The 25,281-nt window shown below is 45.4% G+C and overlaps 2 protein-coding genes across 5 annotated transcripts in view; one reads left to right on the top strand and one right to left on the bottom strand.

Annotated features, from left to right (window-relative positions):
- The window catches only part of RBM48 (RNA binding motif protein 48), a 28,340-nt gene extending 25,956 nt beyond the window's left edge, over positions 1 to 2,384 (bottom strand). The window contains exon 1 of the mRNA XM_082257419.1: positions 2,221 to 2,384. Coding sequence (XP_082113545.1) covers positions 2,221 to 2,334 — 114 coding nt within the window. The 5' untranslated portion in view covers positions 2,335 to 2,384. The remainder of the gene's footprint in view (positions 1 to 2,220) is intronic.
- Positions 2,385 to 2,790: 406 nt separating this feature from the next.
- PEX1 (peroxisomal biogenesis factor 1) overlaps positions 2,791 to 25,281 on the top strand; it is a 172,564-nt gene continuing 150,073 nt past the window's right edge. For all 4 annotated transcript variants that reach the window (XM_082257814.1, XM_082257813.1, XM_082257812.1 and 1 more), the window contains exons 1-2: positions 2,791 to 2,968; positions 22,711 to 22,848. In XM_082257814.1, the coding sequence (XP_082113940.1) occupies positions 2,858 to 2,968; positions 22,711 to 22,848 (249 nt within the window). In that variant the 5' untranslated portion in view covers positions 2,791 to 2,857. The remainder of the gene's footprint in view (positions 2,969 to 22,710; positions 22,849 to 25,281) is intronic.

Genomic DNA, 25,281 nt, shown 5'->3' with positions numbered 1-25,281 from the left:
CCTGACCTTGGCTTGTCCTGACTATCCTCCTGTCTCGTCCTGATCCGTTTACCTGCTACCGGCTATTGGTCTTGGACCTAATTCCTGGCTCTCCCAGGGAATCCAGGGGGCCGCAACCTGGTGTTAGCAAGCAGCCAAGTCCATCCCCACCATCTGGGGCCCTGGTGAAAACCGGCTAACACTTAGACTCCGCGCCTCTGGTGAACCTGTGCCACGCCAGTTACCCGGTAAGCCACTCCTCTTACGTCAGACTCTTCCACGTTACCCCGTGACACTGGCCCTGTATAGCTCCAGGCTCCCTGTCTTACCTGGTGTCCTATGTGGGCTCCCCAACCGAGGGCGCTTGCGTCCATGGTTACTCTGACCTGGATAGATGGAACCTTCGCTGTCAGCGAGTCCTTTTTAGCCACCAAGCTAACGACTTTCTGATAAGAGGGACAGAGATCTCCTCCTCCAGCGAGGTCTTACCATCCCAATGGCTTAAGAGATGGCACCGTAGTGCTCTCATGTGAAGTTGGCCCCATTGAACTGCTGGAATGAAAGCCGACATGAGGCCTAGGAGGACCATTATGTTCCTTCTAGTCGCGGTGATCAGTTATTTTGACATGTGTTCTAATCCATCTCTACTCTATCTAAATCACGGGTGTCAAACACAAGGCCCGCGGGCCGAATGTGGCCCTCCAGGCCATTTCATGTGGCCCTCCAGGCCATTTCATGTGGCCCTCGCACCTCTCCTGCAGCTACCCCCTCATCTCTGTCCTTACCTTGTCTCGGCAGTCGGCAGCAGAGAGGAGGACAGAACTCCTCATACAGATTCTGTACCTCTCTATTCAGCTGCAGCACCACCTCATCTCTGCCTCCCCTGGTCTCAGCAAACTCCAGCCCCTCCCCTGGTCCTCCTCCAGACCCTGCATTTTCTGCTTCCCAGCTTCTTCAAGGAAGAAGCACAAGGTAAAGAGGGTGCATTGTGATGTAAGGGAAGGTGGGGGACTTTTCACTTCTGATAGTGGGGGGCATTTTACATCTGATGTAAGGGGGGGGGGGGGTGCTCCGGACATTTAGTCTTACAGCTACAGTCGGCCCTTTGAGGGCAACCATAATGCTGGTGTGGCCCTCGATGAAATTGGGTTTGACATCCCTGATCTAAATGAAAAAAAAAAAAAAATGGTTTTGCCTTTAGTTACACTTTAGGAAAAAGCTGAGACATCTGACGGTTGCCTCGTTTCCACTGAGCGGAACGGTTCGGGTCGGTACAGTTTGGAAGGGTTGGAATGGTGCGGCCTATTCAGGTGAGCGTTTCCACTGCAAGTCGTGGGGTCTGTTTTGCGCTTTTGTTTGAGGTGAGCATTGACGTTTTCCTGTCCGCCAATCAGTGGCATGTATCGAGTGACGCCAGTAGCTCCGCCCTAACCGTACCGTACCATTTCCTATTGCCCTACATCTACAGGAGGACCAGGAATGGTGCGGTTTGGTTCGTTTGTATGGGCCACTTTCATACTGGAAACACTCAAAATTGTGTACCGAACCGATCCGCTCAGTGGAAAGAAAACGAGGTATAAGTGTAAACCTGTGTCATGCATCTGTAAAGGTACACATCACGGATACATGGGGGGGGGGTTGTCAATAAAACTTTGTTAGTTTAAAAAAAAAAAAAAAAACTGGCTCCTAGATTCAAAGCAAATGAGTCAAGCCGTGACTTAGGCCTCATTTACACGGGTGGCCAGGGAGTGGTAAAATCGGGTGGCTGAGCCGCCCACCTGAAGCAGACAGTGCAGCTGCTCAGCGGTGTACACATGATACAGCCGCTGCAGATATGAAGCCCCCTCCTCCGCTCACATTAGGTCGGTGGGACCACCTGTGTGTATGAGGGTAAAACACAACCGTACGCTATGGACCGCTTTCAGCAAGGCGTTTTGACCTTTTCATGGAGGGCCACATATCACCTCCCAGCCGCCTGTCACCCACCACCATGGCTGGCAGAATAGAGGTGGGGAGGGGCTTCCTCTGACTTCCTGTTGGGTCTCTGGGACAGGAAGTGAAGGGAAATGACTGTAATGGTACACAGGCAGCACAAATACACTGACCGATTATAACCCATCTTCCTACTCCAACCAGAACTAAAGGAGACTTTCTCATACACTTTATATACACTGCAGCCAACACCACAGCCAAGCAGAGGACATGCTGGGACTAGTAGTTCCCCCCTCTTCCCTCACACACCCGGACAGATCTCGGTCTCCGTCCTTCCCGGTACTTGGCCCTTGATGCACAGATTCTCCGCTGCTCATGGTGTGGCCGAACCTCCAGATGTAACCGGGAGTCCCCAGACGCCATCTTTCTCCCGGGCAGTAGACCCACTAACACACAGGGCGGGGATTGTATCCGCTAAGCTCCACCTAACTGCTCATGTTTACAAAACACAAAGTAAAGAGTTGTCAGGGTGTCCGCACTGCTGGAGCCATCTTGTCGTAGATAATTTCCATACATTCCAATAGGTTTCGGCTCTCCGGAAAAATGTCTGCCACATATCGATCCTACACCCCGGAAATCCCATCTTCGAATTTGATTGGATGGACGATACCATTATGTAGAGAACTCTGGGGGGATTTAATTATTATAAACAGAAGAATAAAATAATTATTGGCTACCAATGCAGTGCATAGTGTAAATGTAACGTAGGATAATGAGTTGCTATTGGCGTTGTCAGTTCTCGGAGCCTCTCAGTGTTAGGGCGGAGTTATGAAATGTGTCAGTGTTGATCCCCCCCATGTAGTGTGTCGGATGGACTCTCCCTCCTCCTGTGTGTCCCTAGCACTGGGGGAGATGATGTGATGTGTAGTTGGTGTGGATCTGGGGGATGCTGGGAGGTGGATTATCGGGGGCTGCTGTCACCCTGACATTCTCCAATGCCAAGGACACCTTCCTGCGCATGTCCCCCGAGCTCAGGGCACAGCTACGCCTGGAGCAGGTAAGTGCCTGCACTGTCTTTGCCACCAATCAGGGGTCTTCCCTGCTGTCACCTTTCCCCTCACTGGCTGCATGGCTCCTGTGTGCTCCCTGATTGGCTGCTGTCACCTACAATACCCCAATACCACAACTGCCCTCTGATCTGCTTCACTGCTATACCAATACATCCCTCTGTCACCTACACTGCCCCCTGCTGTCACCCTCCCATCTCATCTACACACAGCTGTGTACACAGCATACTCAGGTGTCCCCCATCACGCACAACCCATCTGGTGTCCCCTATCACACACAACCCATCGGGTGTCCCCTATCACACACAACCCATCGGGTGTCCCCCCCCCCCCCCCCCATGACACACAACCCATCCGGTGTCCCCCCCCCCCTCATCACACAACCCATTGTGTCCCCCCCCCATGACACACAACCCATCGGGTGTCCCCCCCCCATGACACACAACCCATTGTGTCCCCCCCCCATGACACACAACCCATCGGGTGTCCCCCCCCCCATGACACACAACCCATTGTGTCCCCCCCCCCCATGACACACAACCCATCGTGTCCCCCCCCATGACACACAACTCATCGTGTGTCCCCCCCCCCCCATGACATCCAACCCATCGTGTCCCCCCTCCATGCCACACAACCCATCGGGTGTCCCCTATCACACACAACCCATCTGGTGTCCCCTATCACACACAACCCATCTGGTGTCCCCTATCACACACAACCCATCGGGTGTCCCCTATCACACACAACCCATCGGGTGTCCCCCCCCCCCATGACACACAACCCATCGGGTGTCCCCCCCCCCCCATGACACACAACCCATCCGGTGTCCCCCCCCCTCATCACACAAAACCCATCGGGTGTCCCCCCATCACACACGATCCATCAGGCCCCCCTCGCCATGACACACAACCCATCTGGTGTCCCCCATCACACACAACCCATCGTGTGTCCCCCGTCACACACAGCCCATCGGGTGTCCCCCGTCACACACAACCCATCCGTGTGTCCCCGTCACACACAACCCATCCGTGTGTCCCCGTCACACACAACCCATCCGTGTGTCCCCGTCACACACAGCCCATCGTTTGTCCCCCGTCACACACAGCCCATCGTTTGTCCCCCGTCACACACAGCCCATCGTTTGTCCCCCGTCACACACAGCCCATCGTGTGTCCCCCGTCACACACAGCCCATCGTGTGTCCCCCGTCACACACAGCCCATCGGGTGTCCCCCCATCACATAAAACCCATCGGGTGTCCCCCCATCACACACGATCCATCGAGTCCCCCCCGCCATGACACACAACCCATTGTGTCCCCCCCCCATGACACACAACCCATCGTGTCCCCCCTATGACACACAACTCATCGTGTGTCCCCCCCCCCATGACACCCAACCCATCGTGTCCCCCCTCCATGCCACACAACCTATCGTGTCCCCCCTCCATGCCACACAACCTATCGTGTCCCCCCTCCATGCCACACAACCCATCGGTTGTCCCATCATGACACACAACCCATCAAGTGTCTCCCCATGACACACAACCCATCAGGTATCATGATGTGCACCGCAGCACTCACTGTGTCATCCTACCCATGGAGGGGGGAGAGAACCGTCCTTCCATGCTAAAGTCCAGGGGCTTTTGTACACTTTAGAACTGCACCAAAAACACCTGAAGCAGGTCAGCTGCATCTGTCATTGATCATAGGCTGACCATACACTATACATCTGATTGTACATTCTCCTTTAGATCTATCATCAACTGTGTAATGCAACGGCCCATCTGATTTGTTACTTATTGCATGAACTGTTTAGCTTTATCCCCGTATAAAATAGTTTTGGTAAAGATAAAGTAGATTGTAGATAGATTGCACTAAAAAATATATTAAAAAGCCATCATCGTGCTTTCCGTTACATAAAAATCCACACTTTATTAAAAAAATAAAACTGCACTTACAAAAACTAGTGCACTATTGGGCCTAGACACAGTATACAAACCCACACTTTATTAACAAAATAAAAGTGCAACTAGTGCACTATTGGGCTGGAACACATCAGTTAGATTCCCTTTGAAATGTTATGCACATTGCCCCCTTGACAGCTGTGGATCGCCATCATCTCACCAGGACGTCCATCATTCACTTTCCAGGTTTGCGCGATGACGTCACTGGCTCCGCCCCGGCATGTTTCCTCACACAATTACATAACTTCCTCAAGGGTAACAGGAGCCATGACTTGCGGTTAGCAATTTAAATATCAGCATATTATTTACTATCGGTTTCTTAGATACCAAGCACCATTTTGAAGCCCACACTTCCAGCACTGGAATTGTCATTGGGAGACAAATACAGAAAAAAATATGCCGATATTTAAAGTTTCTGTAAACCTTCGCCTTGTAAAACAACCTATTTAGTTTAAAATAGAAATGAAAGACAAAACATTTGTGTATAGATATAAAACATTATAAATATCTTTTCCCCCCTTTTAATAAGCGATCTCATCCACCGCAGCTATTAGCTTTATGTATCACTTGACCCTCCCTCCCTAGATTGTAAGCTCTAATGTTCAGGGCCCTCTGATTCCTCCTGTATTGAATTGTATTGTAATTGTATTGTCTGCCCTCATGTTGTAAAGCGCTGAACAAACTGTTAGTGCTATAGAAATCATGTATAATAATAATCACATACCCTTCTCTGTTCCCAGCTGCATAGGAGCTGGGGGAGGAGAAACAGTAGAACTCTGGTCCTCCAGATAAATGACTGTGTGTGTGTGTGTGTGTGTGGGGGGGGGGGGGAGGGAAGCTGTCAGGACAAGTCTTATCATTGGAGGAGAGCAGAGGCACTGGTAGGATCGATGAGGTATTTCACGCAAAGGAATCAATACAAAGAGAACAGGATCCTTTTTTATAGAAGTACATGGTACAGCAGGCACATATCAGGAATATGGAATGTTGGGTTTACATATTCTTTATATTGCAAAACTTCAAGTCATGGCTCCTGTAACCCTTGAGGAAGTAACGTGATTGTGTGACGAAACGCGCCGGGTGGGAGCAAGTGATGGAACCCGGAAGTAGATGAGCTGCATCTTGGTGGGATAATGTCAATTCACAGCTCTTAAGGGGGCAATGTTTATAATAATTTTAAAGTGAACTTACTGATGTGCACTGGTCCAGTCATGCACTTGTGAGTTTATATGGCGTAAAGAATGTTGATGGCTTTTTATTTTTTGAGTAGAGGAGCTTACCATGTGGCAGTGGTGTAACTTCTTCTGCTGTGCCTGATCTGAAGATCTATAATGAAAAATAGTCCGGTGGTATATAAAATAAAGTTTATTATTAATATTGATATTATTCTTATTATAAATTTGGAAATATCCCAAGGAGGTGTTTTGAAGTCCAAAAGGGGAAGGCGCATTTTAAACTGTTCATAGCTATAGGTCATTATCTCCAGATGAGAGCACAGAGTGAAAGGTGGTGGAGCACACGTGGGATTTACTGGATAAAAAGTTGTCACATGTACCAAGAATTATTTATTTACACAGTGAAGAAAAAAGGATTACTAAAATTTTTGTGTCGTTTACACATTAATACTAATTATCACAGTAGACTTTGCACATGCGATTAATTATTTTTGTTGCATGGATGTTTTTTCACTTTGAATATCACATATTTTATTGTAAATTTATTTATATTGATTTATGTAGTACAGACGTGGCCAAATGTTTTGAGAATGACACAAATATTAATGTTCACAAAGTCTGCTGCTTCAGTGTTTTTAGATCTTTTTGGCAGATGTTACTATGATATACTGAAGTATAATTGTAAATTAGGGTTTGGAAATAGGAGTATTTTGTTCCTGAGCCTGCTTCCTGTCCTCATGTCCCCACAATGTCCACTTGATTCTTATGGGGACATGAGGACCGGAAGCAGACTCACGAACAAAATACTCCTATTTCCAAGTATGTACCTAATTATGTGACCAACATGAAACAAATGTTTCCAACTGGTCTAACATAATATATACTTACACTATTACTTACTATATTCACAGAGATGGTTGACATAACTTCCTTGATAAAGGCTCTTTGCCGAAACGCGTAGGAAACCTGAATACTCTCCCTATAAAGATCCAACGCCATACAAGAAGCGTGGACAAATAGAGAGATATTATTGTCACCCTACCACTATGTCACTTCTTCCATACTTTTTCTCACTTTCACCTATGGGTCTATAACCCATACAGCTTATATATTATACCCGTTGTGATTTCAACAGAATATATTCATCTACCTTGTATGTCTATACAATATTCAATAAATTTTATTATATTTCTATTATATTCAAGTTATGATCCAATGTGTTAGCCCTTTAAAGTCCCATACTTTGACCTGAGGCACCAAACCCTCCTTTACAAATATTTCCGGGATGATGGCTAAACCTAACTAAAAATCTCTTTGGGAATCGCACACCTACAATACTGAAGTATAATTACAAGCATTACATAAGTGTCAAAGGCTTTTATTGACAATTACATGAAGTTTATGCAGAGTCAATATTTGCAGTGTTGACCCTTCTTTTTCAAGACCTCTGCAATTCCCCCGGGCATGCTGTCCATCAACTTCTGGGCCACATCCTGATTGATGGCAGCCCATTCTTGTATAATCAATGCTTGGAGTTTGTCTGAATTTGTGGGTTTTTTTTGTTCACCAGCCTCTTGAGCATTGACCACAGGTTCTCAATGGGATTAAGGTCTGGGGAGTTTCCTGGCTGTTCTTGGATGGTTGGGAGAAGTTGCTCTCGGAGGATGTTTTTGTACCATTCTTTATTCATGGTTGTGTTCTTAGATAAAATTGTGAGTGAGCCCACTCCCTTGACTGAGAAGCAACCCCACCCATGAATGGTCTCAGGATGCTTGACTATTGGCATGACACAGGACTGATGGTAGCGCTCACCTTTTCTTCTCCAGACAAGGTTTTTTTCCGGATGCCCCAAACAATCAGAAAGGGGATTCATCAGAAAAAATAACTTTACCCCAGTCCTCAGCAGTCCAATCCCTGTACCTTTGGCAGAATATCTGTCTGTCCCTGATGTTTTTCCTGGAGAGAACGAAGTGGCTTCTTTGCTGCTCTTCTTGACACCAGGCCATCTTCCAAAAGTCTTCTCACTGTTCGTGTAGATGGACTGCCTGCTGCCATTTCTGAGCAAGCTCTGGACTGGTGGTGCCCCGATCCCACAGCGGAATCATCTGTAGAAGACAGTCCTGGCGCTTGCTGGTCTTTCTTGGGTGCCCTGAAGCCTTCTTCACAAATGCAGTAGAAATGTTTTTGCCATGAAAATAAACGTAATCCCGTAAAAGAGGGATTTTGCAATTAGTTGCAATTCATCTGATCACTCTTCATAACATTCTGTAGTGTATGCAAATTGGCATCATAATTGGCATTGGTATATGCAAATTACCATCATAAAAACTTAGGCAGCAGACTTTGTGAACATTAATATTTGTGTCATTCTCAAAACTTTTTTCCAGAACTGTAGTGGTATTTCTATAAATATTTTGTGGATTATGCACATAGAATATTTTTTTATTATTCTCACGTGGTTGTGCTGCACTTTTATAGCATATTTAACTACCTCAATACTGGGCACTTAAACCCCCTTCCTTCCCAGACCAATTTTCAGCTTTTAGCGCTGTTGCAATTTGAATGACAATTGCGCGGTCATGCAACACTGTACCTAAACCAAATTTATGTCATTTTTTTCTCCACAAATAGAGCTTTCTTTTGGTGGTATTTGATCACCGCCAGGTTTTTTCTTTTTTGGTGCACAAAAAAAAAAAGACCGAAAAGTTTGAAAAAAAAAAAAAGTTTTTTTGTTTAGGTTATAAAATTTTGTAAATAGATACGTTTTTTCCTGCACTGATGAGCACTGATGACGCCGCACTGACAGGCACTGATGAGGAGACACTGATGGGGTGGCACTGATGGGGTGGCACTGATATGCAGCACTGATGGGCACTGATAGGTAGCACTGATATGCAGCACTGATGGGCACTGATATGTGGCACTGATAGATAGCACTGATATGCAGCATTGGTGGGCACTGATAGGCAGCGCTAATGGGCACTGATGGGCGGCACTGATGGGCACTGATGGGCACTTATAGGCGGCACTGATCGGCACTGATGGGGGGCACTGATGGGCACTGATAGGCAGCACTGGTGGGCAATAATGGGCACTGGTGGGCGGCACTGATAGATGGCAATAACGGGCACTGGTGGGCAGCACTGATAGATGGCATTGGTGGGCAGCACTGATAGGGGGGCACCACTGGCAGGCTCTCTGAGCCCTGTTTGCCATCCCTGGTGGCCATGGTGGGCATCCCTGGTGGTCATGGGTGGGCATCCCTGGTGGCTCTAGTGGCATCCCCTCCCCCCACGGCTGCACTGGTAATCAATCATCTGATTACCAGCACAGACCCCCCCTGTGATCAGTGAGTAATTAGAAATACTCACTGATCACCCCGGCTGCAGAATCGATCCTCTGATCTTCTCCTCACTGACAGGATCTGTCAGGAGGAGAAGAGATCGAAGCCGTTACAACGGCTGTATTGACATTACATGACGGCTGTGATTGGTCACAGCCGTCATGTGATCAGGAGGGCCAATCAAAGGGCCCTCCTGCCGAGTCTTGTTGCTCTGTGTCCTAGGGACACAGGCACATCGAGATCGCGCCGCTGCGCGTGCCCGCGGCGGCGCGATCTCTCTCCTTCTGAAGGACGTTCCGGAACGTCCATTCAGAAGGACGAGACTCCCGCCCGGCCGTATATGTACTATGGCCGGGTGGGAGGTGGTTAATTTAGTTTGATGTGAGAATGTTGAGTGAGTGTTGGGGGCAATTGTCGGGTATATACCCCGGTGTGTTTGAGAACAGTGAAGGTATTGATCGTGAAGAGGGATACCTGATCATTACTCTTTCCCGACATGTTTCCTTTTAAGATTAGCTTTTGTTGTTATACAGGAATTAAGATGTCAGCATTTAATTATGCAGTATAATATTACACTGTTGTAGAAAGATACCTACAGCAAAAATGAGAAATGCTGTACGTGAGTTGTAACACATACAAGTACAACATAACCTTTGCTCCTATAGTAGGATTGTCTGGTCTGGGAGATGTTAATGTGTAATAACTTTTATAGCAGGGGGAGGGGGATTACTTTTCCTGGTAAAAATCAGCCCGACGTTTTCAGGTTCCAGGACTTTGCATTTTGTACACTGGACTGTAAGTGGAGTGTAGGTTTTTCTCCATTTTGATGTTCAGCTGTTAACCACTTCCTGACCACCCGCCGCCTTTTTACTGCAGCAGGGTGGCTCTCCTGCGCAAACCGATGTAGACCTACGTCGGTCGCGCGTGGGAAGCTAGGGGGAGAGCGCGTGCCACCAACGGCGTGCTCCTGCCCCCCACTCGGCAGCGGGGAAGCCGATGCACAGGTCAGGCGGCTCCGATTGCCTCCTGACACCCGCAACCGCTCCCCGCTGAGAGAGAAGAACAGTCGGCTGTTGTAAACACAGCTGACCGTTCTCCCTGGAATGATCACAGAGCCCCTGTGATCCTTCTATATAGGATCACATGTCTCTATGGTCATTTCAGAAGCCACGCCTCCCCCACAGTTGGAATCACTCCCCTAGCCTAGGCTCACATTTAACCCACTGATCACCCAGAGGGCTAACCCCTTCCCTACCAATGGCATTATTACAGTAACAATGCATATTTATAGCACTGATTACTATAGTAATGTCACTGGACCCCCCCCCCCCCGAATGTGTCAAAAATGCCAGTTAGGGGTCCGAAACTAATCGCCGCAATGTCGCAGTCCCCCAAAAAATTGCAGATTGCCGCCATTACTAGTAAAAAAAACCCCCAAAAACAATAAAAATGACATAAATCTTTCCCGTAGTTAGTAGATGCAATAACTTTTGCGCAAACCAATCAAAATACACTTATTGTGATTTTTTTTTTTTTTTTTTTTTTTTTTTTTTTTACCAAAAATATGTAGCAAAAAACAAATTGGCCTAACATGTTAATAAAAAAATTATTGTTTTTTGAAAATGTCATATAGCAGAATGTGAAAAATATTGTTTTTTTTCTTTTTTTTTTTTTTTTTCAAAATTGTCGCTATTTTTTTGTTTATAGCGCAAAAAATAAAAATCGCACAGGTGATCAAATATCACCAAAAGAAAACTGTTTGTGGGAAAAAAAGGACATCAATTTTTTTTTGAGTACAGTGTCGCACGACCGCGCAATTGTCCATTAAAGTAACGCAGTGCCAAATCGCAAAATAGGGCCTGGTCAGGAAGGGGGCAAATCCTTCCAGTCTTAAAAGGGTTAAAGGGATATAAGGCCAGGAATTGACAGACCTGCAACATAGGCTTTTTGTGTTTCCATTTAACCGCTTGCCGACCGCCGCAAGTACATATACTGCAGCGGTCAGCCCTGGCCAGGCAAAGTGACGTATATATACGTCACTAGCCTGACACCGGCTTGTGAGCCAATAGCGGGCCAATAGCCTGGCTCGTTCACTAAGGAGTCCATGCGTGTGACCGGCGGACCCGATGTCCGCCGTTCACACTGCGATCGTCGGTAGAGAGGGAGAAAGGCAGAGCGGCTAATGGAAACAAAGCTGCCTGTCATTCTCCCCTGTGTAAAAATGGAGATAAGACGGTTCTACTATGTAGGACCGTTGATCTCTGTTTTTACACTAGTAGCCATGTCCCATCACAGTTAGAATCACGCCCCTAGGACACACTTAACCCCTCCCTCTCCAATACAGTTAACCCCTTCCCTGCCAGTGTCATTTTTGCAGTAACAGTGCATATGTATAGCACTGATTACTGCAGTAATGTCACTGGTAACCCCAAAAGTGTCAAAAATGTCAGTCAAGGGTCCAATCTGTCCGCCGCAATGTCGCAGTACCGCAAAAAAATCGCAGATCGCCGCCATTACTCGTTAAAAGAAAACACCAAAAATGACAAAAATCTTTCCCTTTGTTAGTAAACGCGATAACTTTTGCGCAAACCAATCAAAATACGCTTTTTGCGATTTTCTTTTTTTTTTTTTTTTTACCAAACATATGTAGCATAAAACAAATTGGCCGAAAATGTAAAAATTTAGATTTTTACATTTTTTTTGGGGAATTTCATATAAAAAAATGTGAAAAATATTGTTATTTTTGCAAAATTTACGCTCTTATTTTGTTTATAGCGCATGATCAAAAAATCGCACAGGTGATCAAATACCACCAAAAGAAAGCTCTGTTTGTGGGAAAAAAAGGACGTCAAATTCGTTTAGGTACAGCGTCGCACGACCGCGCAATTGTCCGTTAAAGTCACGCAGTAAAAAATCGCAAAAAACCCCCTGGTCAGGAAGGGGGTAAAATCTTCTGGGGCTTAAGTGGTTAATAGCACCACAACACACCCTGGCCTGTGCATTACAGTAACATGCTTTTAAATGTGCGTTTTACAAACAAACAACACGGTAATGGGTAATCTAGGATGACTCCCTGGCAATAATGAGAGCTATAAGTACTAATCAACATTTATTACAAAAATAGCATAAAATCTTCCAACAATGCGTGTTACAAACCCATTCAGATCAAAAATCACAGTAAAAGGATTCCTTACTCCATGTATTAATGTCACATGTTACACTGTCAATGCGTTTCACGGTCTCAGACTGCTTCTTCAAGACTCTATATTCATATATTGCATAATTCCTGAAAGAGCTTACATTGATTCTAAAAAAAGAGTTATATAATAACATTACAGTATTGCATAGGTACATCTATAAACAACATTCCTCATGTAAAACCTATATAAAGAAGTCCTTACTAGAGGTGCCCTCAATAGAAATTTTGGTGCCAAAACCAAAAATGTGGGATGCAGTTGGTGAAAACCCAAAAATGACAGTTTAAAAAATATTAATATTTTTATATATAATTGTATTATATTCGACATTTTAATTAATATCATTAATTTAAATAAATATGAATTTATTGTCGGCCATTATTGGCACATTTTAGCACAAAAAAAGCTCAAGAAAAATGTATCCCTTTAAATTCTATGTAAGTCTTCACACTGGTCCATTGCGCTTCTGTTGTGGTGTTAAAAATCCTGCTTGCTGCATTTCTGGTCAGTTAAAAAAACACATCAAAAAAGCACCTCCCTCTTTAACTGGACTAAAAATGCATAATTAAGGCACCCGTGTTGCGTATTTGATGCAGTTTTTGATTTTTGAGTCACATGACCTATAAAAAACAAACCAAACAGTAAAATCGTCGTAAAATTGTGACAAAATCGCCACAAAATCACATGTGTTTTCGGCACCCTTTTTCTATTATCAGCAAAATGCCAATAATACCATTTTTGGCCAATATGTTTTGACGGCCGAAATTTCAGTGCACCTCTAGTCGTTGGCATTAGGAGTAGAGGGTAAAAAAAAAAGGGCAGGAGAGAGGGAAAAAAAGATTGGGGGGGGGGAGAGAAGAAAAAGGGGGGGATGAGTGAGCGAAAAGGGGAAGAATCATTTGTTGAATTAGAATCAATGTAAGCTATTTTAGGAATTATGCCATATGTGAATAAAGAGTCCTGAAGAAGTGCCATGAGATGCGTTGACATTGTAACATGTGAGATTAAAGCGGAGTTCCACCCTGGTTATACATTTTTTAATAAAAATACCCCCGGGACAGTCAGGGCTAGCACAATGGATAGCCTCTGATCTGTCCCGGGTTGCACTTACCTTTTAGGAGAAATACTTACCTTGAAAATGTCTTGTCCAGCGCTGCCATCTCAGGTGTGGGCAGCTTGAAGCCAGCGCGATCCTCTTCTGCGTCCTCTTCCGTCCTCTTCCTTCTTCTTCGGTCCCACGATGCACTGCACCGGCCCCGACGTCACTTCCGGTGCGCACGCGTCATCCCTCCACAGCTTCTGGGCATGCCCAGAAGCTGTTTAGAAGGGAATGACGCGCGCGCCCCGGAACTGACGTCAGGGGCCGGTGCAGGCGCAATGATTCCTGGGAGCGATGACGTTCAGCTCCCAGGAATCATTGCAAAAGCCAGGAAGTGACGAATCGCCGCGGCCGCCGAGGGGAGGAAGAAGGAAGTAAGGTGAGTATATTTTCTCTACAAGGTAAGTAAAAAAAAAAAAAAAAAAAAAGAATTGCGATTATCCATTTGTTTTTCAGGTGACCCGGAGCGAGAAGATGGAGGTAAGTATAAATTTAGGGTGGAACTCCACTTTAATACATGAAATAAGGAATCCTTTTACTGTGATTTTTGATCTATAGTGTAACAAACATTGTTGGGAGATTTTATGCTATTTTTGTAATAAATGTTGATATTTTAGTACTTATAGCTCTCATTATTGCCAATGAGTCATCCTAGATTACTCATTACCGTGTTGTTTCTTTGTATATTGCTTTTGTGTTGGTGACTCACTGGTAAAATTGTGGTTCTTCACACATGTATATTTGATCAATTGAAATGTGGGTTTTACCACAACTCAAAAACGTGAATCCAGATCTTCGGGGGACAAAGGAGGCTCATAAGACTAGGTGGATACATTGGAACCTATTTCGAGTCTCTGACAAGTACCTGCAGTACTCTGACCCTCCATAGGGGGCTGGTGACGCATGGGTCGTAGCAACTTTTGAAGCCCATTTTGGGCGTCCTTCTGGCCAGTCAGATTCCTTTGAGAATACCTCTCATCCCATCTTGGTAGGCGTGGGGGGTGGGGGGATATCCACCATTTTTTTTTTTTTCTCTCTCTCTCCTCTCCCCCTTACATTTCTCCTTTCACAATCCTTCTTTCTATCTCTCTTTCAGCATCTTTCCTTCTCCACTTTCACACTTGGAAACAAAAAATAAAACAAAACCTTAGGATGCGTACAGGCTCAGGCCTCTACCCACTTGAGAGTCTATTCTTCTGTTTTCCATCACTAGTTGGTTTTCTGGTTTGACTTTGGAGACGACCTTCCCAGGGCAAGTTTGCCCCACCTACGAGGGGGCCCTGGGAATAGCGCGTTCTCTACACAATTGTAATTTAAAGCAGCGGTTCACCTTTTTATATTTTTCATACTGTGCGCTTTTGTTTGACCGCACTTTAGTGTTGTAATGAAAAACCTGTTGTTTCATGTATCTGCATATTTGCTTGATGTCTGTATTGTATTCTTTAAATTAAAAAAAAAAAAAAAAAAATGTGAATCCATAAATTTATTAGAAGACAAAGTATTCCCAAAGCACTCTGGGTTAACTAAAGACGGCACGGCAGACAAAGCTTACTTTGCAGCTTCCTTTCTGTAAATGGACTTCTTTCAGCATAGGTGTAATTCTTCACTTGAAAAGGAGACCGGAGCGCCACCTGCTGGCTGGATAACTGCATAATTTTATATTATATACGGTATTTATCTGATAAAAAAAAAAAAATATGTTTCAGTCCTAACTATAATAGAGAAAAAAAATCTATAAAAAAGTCCCTTTGAATTAAACCCGTGTATTGGAATTCACCCTTCATGTTAGGGCTTATGTCATCACTATATTACAATCTAATTTTTGGCAAATGGGGAGCAGCTCCCACATCTTATCTTATAAACCAAAGATCACATAGTTCGCAGCTAGGTGCGTTGTGGGTGTCACTTGATTAAAGGTTATATCAAGTCTTTTTCCTTCAGGATCTAGCAGGTCCAGTGGACAGATGTTTGCTGCATATTAACATGTGAATTGACTGTAGGGAAATTAAAGTGGTTCTAAGGCTCCATTCACATATAGAGGAAAAGATTAATTCGGAGTCTGTGTTTTAACCTGGAGTCTTGCCAACATCCCTAGTGAATATTGAACAAAAGGAAACCCCTGAGGAGTGGGACTTTAAACGGCAAGAACCAGGACTTGAGTATGAAAGTAAATAAATTTTATTACAAAATGTTACAAAAAGTGGATTGACAAAGACAAAAATAACATGTATCATAAAAACATGGTCATAACTACGTCTTGGAACCGAGAGAGTCTGAGATGTCTGGACCGGACTAGACGCGTTTCGGTCAGATTGCCTTTCTCGATAGTCCAGGAAACACCAGAGCTCAGACAGATATGCAGAAACTCTGTGGATTCCAGGACGGAGGACCAAGTGAATGGATCTTAACGGGTTAGGAAAAAACCTTCAAGTATCCTTGACCGCAAGTAATATATGCCAAATTGGCTGGGTCTATAAATAGACCTGAAATAATGTATATGTATGGGCTTCAAAAGGGAAGTTAATTGGTTCTAAACCAGATTAAAGTATAAATAAGTAGTAACTTCGCAGGTGACAGTATAAAAGCCCCTCGATCAAAAATTCCCACGAGGATCTCCAAAGCGGGGTCAGAAACACAGGTCGTCTGTAGAGTTGAAATAGAGTGGGGATATCTCCAAATATGTATAGTGCTGGGCGTATCCAGCACTTGGTCCCTTTTCAGCCCTGTTCGGTTGGATAATGGCGGTGCTCTCTCTCTCGGTTCCAAGACGTAGTTATGACCATGTTTTTATGATATATGTTATTTTTGTCTTTGTCAATCCATTTTTTGTAACATTTTGTAATAAAATTTATTTACTTTCATACTCAAGTCCTGGTTCTTGCCGTTTAAAGTCCCACTCCTCAGGGCATTCACATATAGACATCTCGGATCGCGGGTAGAATTGCAGTGATTCTGCCTGCGATCCCGAACCATTGCAAGACTCGGGACGTCCATCCAATTCTTGTGACTTGCAACGGCACCCCAAACAAACGCGGCTCGATTTTGCCACAATTTTTGCCCGACGAATCGTGGTAAAATGGCACAAAATCGAGGGACACCTGTCGCCCAAAAAAAGTACAAGAAGTTCTTTTGGGTGACAGGTGTCGCACAATTCTGTTTGTGCGATTTTACTGCAATTCGTCAGGCGACAATCGCGCCAAAATCGTGCCGCGTTTGTGGGGCCATTGGAAGTCACAAGAATCGCACGGGTAATCGCGACTTGCAATGGTTCAGGATCGCGGGCAGAATCGCGGCAATTCTACCCGCAATCTGAGATGCCTATATGTGAAAAGAGCCTTAAGGCTCATTTTTTTTAACTTAAATCGTGCAGCTGTAATGCATGCTTTGTTTTCTGTCGCAGTGCCATGTAGGACATGCAGGACAGGAGTCTAACCCAGACACTTCATGTGAGACATTGCGCTGCGGTTCGGTAATGTGTCTAATGCTTTCAGGGGCAAGCGGTGTCATGCATGACATGATGTCTCAGGGAACTTTGCTCCGTTAGGCATCATACTGCAGGGTGAATGTATTTATTAATTGATTGGAACTGTATTGTAAAGTTGTGTATTTATGTGCTGCTTTGCAGTACAGGGTGGCATGTACCTTGATTTTAAGTATTTTGCTTTAGATATATTTTATTTAAAATGTATACATTTCAGCTTAGATTGGCATAGGGGTGTTGAAATGAATCGTAGCATCGATGCAGCCTTGAACGATTCAAATTCAATGCTGAGGAACGGCCGCATCGATGCATGGATGATGTCATCCTGGCTCCCCCCGCCTCTCCCAGGACAGCCCTGCCAGTGCACTCTAAAGGCCCGTACACACGTACCGATCGTCGGCATACAAACGTCGGCGGACGAAAGATCTGCCGATTGTACGCTTGTTAGTATGGTGCCTCCGACAGCTGTCTGCGCACATTCTGCGGACAAGAGTCTTTCTTGCAAGCATTTAAATTTTTGTATGCCGACACCAGAACGGACAATTGTTCGCCATTCAGTACAGAATTCTGCCGACAGACCGCAGATTTGCAAGACTGGGCATGCTCAGAAAAGAAAAAACACAGGGAAAGTTAACCATTACATGACATCACTTCTGCAGTCGGCTGTAGTCGGCGGACAAAATTCTTGGGCAGTCTTTGCACTTTTCAACAGACACCGACATCCCGGGGAGAAAAGACGAACGTTTGTATGCCGACGATCGGTACGTGTGTACGGGCCTTAAAGTTAAAACAAATCTGTGTCAGTGAATCAGTTTCAGGGACCCCTTCCTACAGTGTGTAAGGGTTAATGTAAACTGATTCCAATCTCTTACCTTATTAATATCTCAGATCTTTCATCGCCGTCACAGTCACATGCCCTCTGGCCGGCCGTTCTCCTCCTCCTGGCAGGCGGGAGTGCACATGACTGACAGCGATGAAAGATGGAGATATTAATAAGGTAAGAGAGAGGCATCCGTTTACATTAACCTTTACACACTGTAGGAAGGGGTCCCTGAAACAAATTCAGACACCGATTTGTTTTAACTTTAGAGTGCACTGGCAGGGCTGTCCTGGGAGTGCAGGGAGGGGGGGTATATAATGTAAATTGGCTGTGTAATGTAAATGGGGGGCTGTATAATTTAAATGGGACTGTTTATTGTGCCATTTCGTATTTACTGTTCTAAAAAAAATACTGTTGTTGTCTGTTGTGTTTAGACTTTGCTAAATGCAGGGAGTGTCCTTCTTTTTTTTTTTTTTAGAGCAGATAAAATAAAATGATGGAGTTAATCTGATAGCTTGAATTTTTTTAATGAAAACCACAGGCAGTAATCGTTATGCAAAAAAGACAAGTAAATGTCTCCTGCGCTCAAATGTTGCGTAAAAAGAGACGGTGGTTAAATTGTTGGCATCTGAAGTCTTGCTGCCCTCTTATGCCCCGTACACACGTTCCGATAATCGTGCGACTTATCGTTCGCATTTTGTTGCATGATACTAACATCGAATTCAACAATGCGTACAAACTGTATGATTTTTGTCGTATGATTCTGGAAAAGCTTCTTGGTTGCTTAGCTACGTATCAGATGGTGCAAAACAAAAACAATGGCAGCCAGGCTTTTTCTGCGATATTTTAGTGTTTCTGAGCATGCGCGGTCTTTGTCGATCGATTTTTAGCGGGCGCACACTGTACTGATGAAACGATTATCGAAGTTTTCCTGTTTGTCCCTTCGGATTTTGTTGGACCAACTGTCGTGATCGGCTGTCGAAAGCTGTGTACTAACGATCAGATTATTGTGCGATCAGGTCGAAAGCGAGTTTTGTCGTACGATTATCGGAACGTGTGTACGGGGCATTAGGATGATGGGTATCCACACAAACTGAAAGCATGAAAGACAAGAGAAGGGCGCACCGACCTTGCGCAATACCATAAAACATTTATTGGAAAATTGTTAAAACCATGTCATACATTATACTCACAAGAGTATGCTATATAAAAGCATAAAACCAAAGGATTCCTTCCACTATCCAGAGACCGCAGGACCATATTCCTTAATTAAGACAGGCGAACTTGAAGGTGTCCATATAGATAGGCTCTGATGGCTCTGAGGTAGAGGGTTCTCCCTAGAAGTCGAAGGAATCCTTTGGTTTTATGCTTTTATATAGCATACTCTTGTGAGTATAATGTATGACGTGGTTTTAACAATTTTACAATAAATGTTTTATGGTATTGCACTAGGTCGGTGTGCCCTTCTCTTGTCTTTTATAGTAATGGTGATGCATCGCGGAATCGAATCGTTGACATGATAATCGTAATCGAATCGTGAGACCAGTGAAGATGCGCACCCCTAGCTTGGCATTGCACCTGCGATCTGAACATGGGTGCAATGCTCTGAAGGCTCCTTAGAAAAAGAAATTAACATTTTCCTGCAAAGAAATGGGAATCATTATAAAAAGTGAACTTTAAAGTATAACTAAGAGGAATTTTTTTTCGTTTCGTTTTTTTTTGGATAGGGCAGGGCAGGAGGAACACCTGTCAGTTTGTATTGCTGTCTGTGCCCCCTAAAAGAGATTCACACTCTATTTGTCCTGTTTACCATTATAATTGTAAGTGAAAGTAAAAGAAAATCCCACATATTAGGTTGTCCCCAGAAAATTAAGAGAGGGGAAATTTTCCAATGGGGACAACTAGTTCTGGTCACCTGGGGGTTGCCAAGGAATTCTCTTAATTTGCAGGGATTTCCTCTCACTTCCTGTTTGGCTATGAGACAGGAAGTGAAGGGAAATCTCAATTGAACACAGATGACAAAAAAAAAAAATCTGACGGGTTATAACTCTCCTTTGCTCTATCTTAAGGCCCCTTTCACACAGGCGGACCGTTCAGATCCGCCTGTCCGTTTTTGTGGCGGATCTGAACGGTCCCCCCCATGCATCTCTATGGGGCATCGGATGTCAGCAGAGACATGTCTGCTGACACCCGATCCGATCCGTCAAATCTGGATGGATGGAAACCATCCGATTCCCCCATAGAGATGTATGGGGCTCTGACAGCTAGGGCTGCGCATCTTCACTTACCTCACGATTCGATGCAATTACGATTATTAGGGTCGCGATTCGATTCCGCGATGCATCACGATTACTATGGGGACCCTTTTATAAAGGGGGGTCGATGGGGACCCTGCTCTAAAGAGGGATCTATGGGGACCCTGCTCTAAAGGAGATCTATAGGGAGCCTGGGCCTGCCCTAAAGGGGATCCAGGGAAACTGAGCTCTAAAGGGGGATCTATGGAATAGATCCCCTTTAGTGCAGGGTCGCCAAAGATCCCCCTTTAGAGCAGGCCAGCATCCCCAGAGATCCCCCTTTAGTAGAGCAGGTCTCCCCATAGATCCCCCTTTAGTAGAGCAGGTCCCCTCATAGATCCCCCTTTAGAGCAGGCCACATAGGGTCCTCCATATATTCCCTTTAGAGCAAACAAGGCACTAGGCAGTAGGCAGGGTCCCCCACTTCTCCTTTAATGATCCATTCCAATTTTAAAGTCTGGAATCACTGTTATAGGAGGACACTCACAATGCAGAATGAATGAAGAGTTGATTTACTCACATGACGTCTCTTATGAGAAGCTGGAACCCGGGGGGGGCTGGGGCATTCTGCGCACTGCTGAGACCGATCATGACAGGCACGGGCATCAGGTTAGAAGAGTTACCTGATGCTAGTTGTAGTACCGTAGGCCCTGGTAAGGAGGAATGCTGGGCTCTGTAGTCCCCCTAGTTGTAGTATAACAGGCTCTGGTAAGGAGGAATGCTGGGATCTGTACAGAGCCCAGCATTCCTCCTTACCAGGGCCTATTGTACTACAACTAGGGGGACTACAGAGCCCAGCATTCCTCCTTACCAGGGCCTACTGTACTACAACTAGGGGCACTACAGAGCCCAGCATTCCTCCTTACCAGGGCCTGTTATACTACAACTAGGGGGACTACAGAGACTGTAGTCCCCCTAGTTGTAGTATAACAGGCCCTGGTAAGGAGAAATGCTGGGCTCTGTAGTGCCCCTAGTTGTATTATAGCAGGCCCTGGTAAGGAGTAATGCTGGGCCCTGTAATGCCCCGACTTACCAGGAAGCAGAGCTGCAGCCAGTTGTGGGTGAAGTAGCGGTAGGTGTATGGAGTAGGGCTCAGACAGGTCCCGGGTGATAAGCCTCATGATGTCGGGCATTTGGAGCTCGGACTCATAGCGGATATCATGCAGTGCACGGTACAGGCGGAAAGCAGGGCCTCCTCGGCCAGTCCATTGGGGGGGGCGGCAGTCCGTGGGTCGGGGGGCAGTTTGCTCTGCAGGCTCCGCTCTCCTCTCCCACGAGGAGCTCAGTGTTCCGCAAGCCCGGCCGCCGCCGCCACTCTCATCAAGCGCCAGCGCCGCCCACCCCCGGAAGTGACGTCAAGCTAATCGATTTTGCAGTCACCCCGAATCTATGCAGAATCGCGAAGGGTCGCATCGCGATGCATCGATTCGGCGATTATATTCCACAGGCCTACTGACAGCTGTGTCTCCGCACACAGTGCGGAGAACAGCTGTCATTCTCCTGCTCAGCGGGGGATCGGCCGCTGAGAAAAATGGAGTCCGTCCAGCAGAGTTACTGTGTGAAAGAGCCCTAACTGAAAAAAAAATGTTGCCTATAGTTCTACTTTTAAGTCTCCTGTTGTGTATTCTTCAACCACTGCCTACACACGCCACGCTTACTATAGTCATAAAGCAACTGTTTTACAAAACATCAACTTGAAATGAGAGAGCTACCTGTAAAGAAGATGCTTATCTCTCCTGAAACTGACACTTCCATCCATCAGCCCCTACGTTACTCTTTTTTTTAATGAAGTAACGTAGGAGGTCTGTAAGAGAAACCACACTCCTGGAAATGTAACTTTTTTCAGACAGTATTTATCTTTACAGGTCCCTCTCTCATTTCAGACTTAATTTTTGTGACAGATTCGGACAGGTATATTTTGAAGTTAAAGGAATATGTATCATGTTGATACTTTTGGCTTTAATACTTTCTGAGCTACTAACCTGGAACATTTAGAGATCTGAGGGACTCCAACTTTTTTCTGGCACTCATTTACAATTTGCTTGGTCCAAGTTAACTCCATTATCACAGCCAGGCATAAAGTATTTCCAGAAAGGGGCTAGCATCAGCCTCTGTACTACTCTCATAACGGATGTACGAGTTTGTTCTGGCAGAGCCAACCAATGACTGCGCAAAACAAAGCTCCTACTGCACCCCCCCCCCCCCCCCCAGCTGTGTTCTGGTCATTTATATTAGGATTAGGATTGGAAATGTGCCAAGGCGTCAACTCTCAAAAAGGAGTATTTTTCTGAATCATACTGATTTATTAACCATCATCTGAGTGTGCATGTTTAACAAAGCGCCTCCTATTTTTAAACAGGGTCATGCAGTGGAGGTATCATGGGGCGATCAGCCAGTTTACCTTGGATGGATGGAGAGTCGGAACAGAACAAACTCTGGGTCCATCGAGCTTAATAGACAGCTGGGAGAGAAGCTTGGACTTGCAGAAGGACAACAGGTATTTAAGATTTTAAAGACACGGAACCAGTTGTGTTCACATGAGATTTCGTGTTGCCCCCACCACAAGGGAGCAGTTTCAGATTTCCTAGAATTTGGCTTTAACAGATCATTTGATTGTCATTACATGATACAGTTTTCTTCCATTCCTTGTAGGCAAACCAAAGAGCAGCTCTAAGCTTTTCTTTGTGCACTGCATTAACCACTTAAGCCCCGGAGGATTTGGCTGCTAAACGACCAGGGGTTATTTTGCGATTCGGCACTGCGTGACTTTAACGGACAATTGCGTGGTCGTGCGACGCTGTACCTAAACGAATTTGGCGTCCTTTTTTTCCCACAAATAGAGCTTTCTTTTGGCGGTATTTGATCACCTGTGCGATTTTTTGATCACGCGCTATAAACAAAAAAAGAGCGTCAATTTTGCAAAAATAGCAATATTTTTCCCTTTTTTTTTATATGAAATTCCCCCCCAAAAAAATGTAAAAATCAAAATTTTTTAAAATTTTCGGCCAATTTGTTTTATGCTACATATGTTTGGTAAAAAAAATCGCAAAAAGCGTATTTTGATTGGTTTGCGCAAAAGTTATTGCGTTTACTGACTAAGGGAAAGATTTTTGTCATTTTTGTTGTTTTTTTTTTAACGCGTAATGGCGGCGATCTGCGATTTTTTTTTTTTTGCGACATTGCGGCGGACAGATCGGACCCTTGACTGACATTTTTGACACTTTTGGGGTTACCAGTGACATTTCTACAGTAATCAGTGCTATATATATATGCACTGTTACTGTAAAAATACACTGGTGGTGAAGGGGTTAACTTTATTTGAGAGGGAGGGGCTGTGTGTGTCCCTAGGGGCGTGATTCTAACTGTGATTGGCTGTGGCTTCAGCTGTATGCAGAGTGATCAACGGATCTACATAGTAGATCCATATGATCAGCTCTCATACAGAGGGGAGAATGACAGGCAGCTTGTTTACACAAGCTGCCTGACTTTCTCCCTCTCCCCCGCCGATCGCAGAGTGGCCGGCGGACATCGGGTCCGCCGGTCACACGCGCGGGGGGGTCCGTGACCACGCGGGAGCGCGCCTCCGGCGGCGCGCTCGCTCCCTAGACCCTCACAAGCTAGTGACGTAGCCCTACGTCACTTTGCCTGTGAGGGGCTGACCGCCGACGTAGATCGGCGTGCGGCGGTCGGCAAGTGGTTAAATAGATGCAGGATCTAATTTTTCATGAATTGAATTGTGTTCACAGCCAGCCATTCACACTACAAGGGTATCTTGTGGTATAAATAGGTCCTTAAAGCAGAGTTCCACTCAAAAGCTGATCTGCTTCCTCCCCCATTTCGGTGCCCCATTTGGCACCTTTTAGGGGGGGGGGGGGGGTTAACGGGTACCTGTTTTTGACAGATACCCTTCCCCACTTCCTCCGAGACATCGCCCCGGCGCTGTCCCTCGGAAGTTTGGCTCCCTCCTTTTTTCTCCACCGCTGGGCCAATTACAAAGTGCAGCGCGCATGCACAGTAGGGAAGGCTTCACTGCCGGGTTCCCTTACTCTGGATGGTGGCAGCGACCTGAGAGCCGATGCGTAAATCGGCTTCGGGTGCCGACATCCCGGGCTCCCTGCACAGGTAAGTTCTACTATTTAAAAGTCAGCAGCTACAGTATTTGTAGCTGCTGACTTTTAATTTTTTTTTTTTTAAAGGGGTGGCGGAACTCCGCTTTAAAGTAGATGAAAAATCTCTCCTATCTCATCTAGCATCTTTAGAGCCACTTTTTGTCTGCATGCATTTATTCCGGCAGCTGGCGCAGGTCATTGGTCAGGGTGAACTTCTTGATGGGGATAACTGCAGAACGATGCCTTTACAACCACTCCTATGCACCCTGAATGCGGCTTTAAAATCGCTTTACTTTTTTTTTTGTGTGGCTTGCTGACATACGTACAATTTCATGCAGAGATGCCAATGCAAGTCGCACATGAAATAGTGCAGGAACCTTTTTAAAAATCGGTGCAAGTCAGAGTCGCACCGATTTTAATGGTTTCATAGACATAAACAGGGCGCAACTTGTCACGTGATTTTGTACTGTCAAATCACATGCCAAGTCGCACCGCTGTGAACGGGGGCTCAGTCTCTACTTCTATGATAAGTTCACCTTTGGGAACATGTACATGTTCTACCCGTTTTTAGGGTGTAACATGTTCCCAATGCTGCAGCCGCTGCCTAAATCCAACCCCCCACCCCCCTCCCGAGAAGTTCCCTGTACTGTCACTTTTTGAAATCCGCTCTGTGTGTGAATGAACTACAAGTCCCAACATCCTTTGCAGCTGTCGGCTTGTAGTTCTCAATGAACCACCACGTCGCTGTGGAACACCGTGGTAGTTCATGGATTCTTCCTTACAGTGTATCTGCTTGCCTGTATGGGCACAGAGATACACAG

Source organism: Pelophylax lessonae, assembly GCF_965119305.1.
Source record: "Pelophylax lessonae genome assembly, chromosome: 5".
Taxonomy (NCBI): domain Eukaryota; kingdom Metazoa; phylum Chordata; class Amphibia; order Anura; family Ranidae; genus Pelophylax; species Pelophylax lessonae.
Note: the sequence above shows the minus strand (reverse complement) of the source record. Positions and strands in the feature narration are given on the sequence as shown.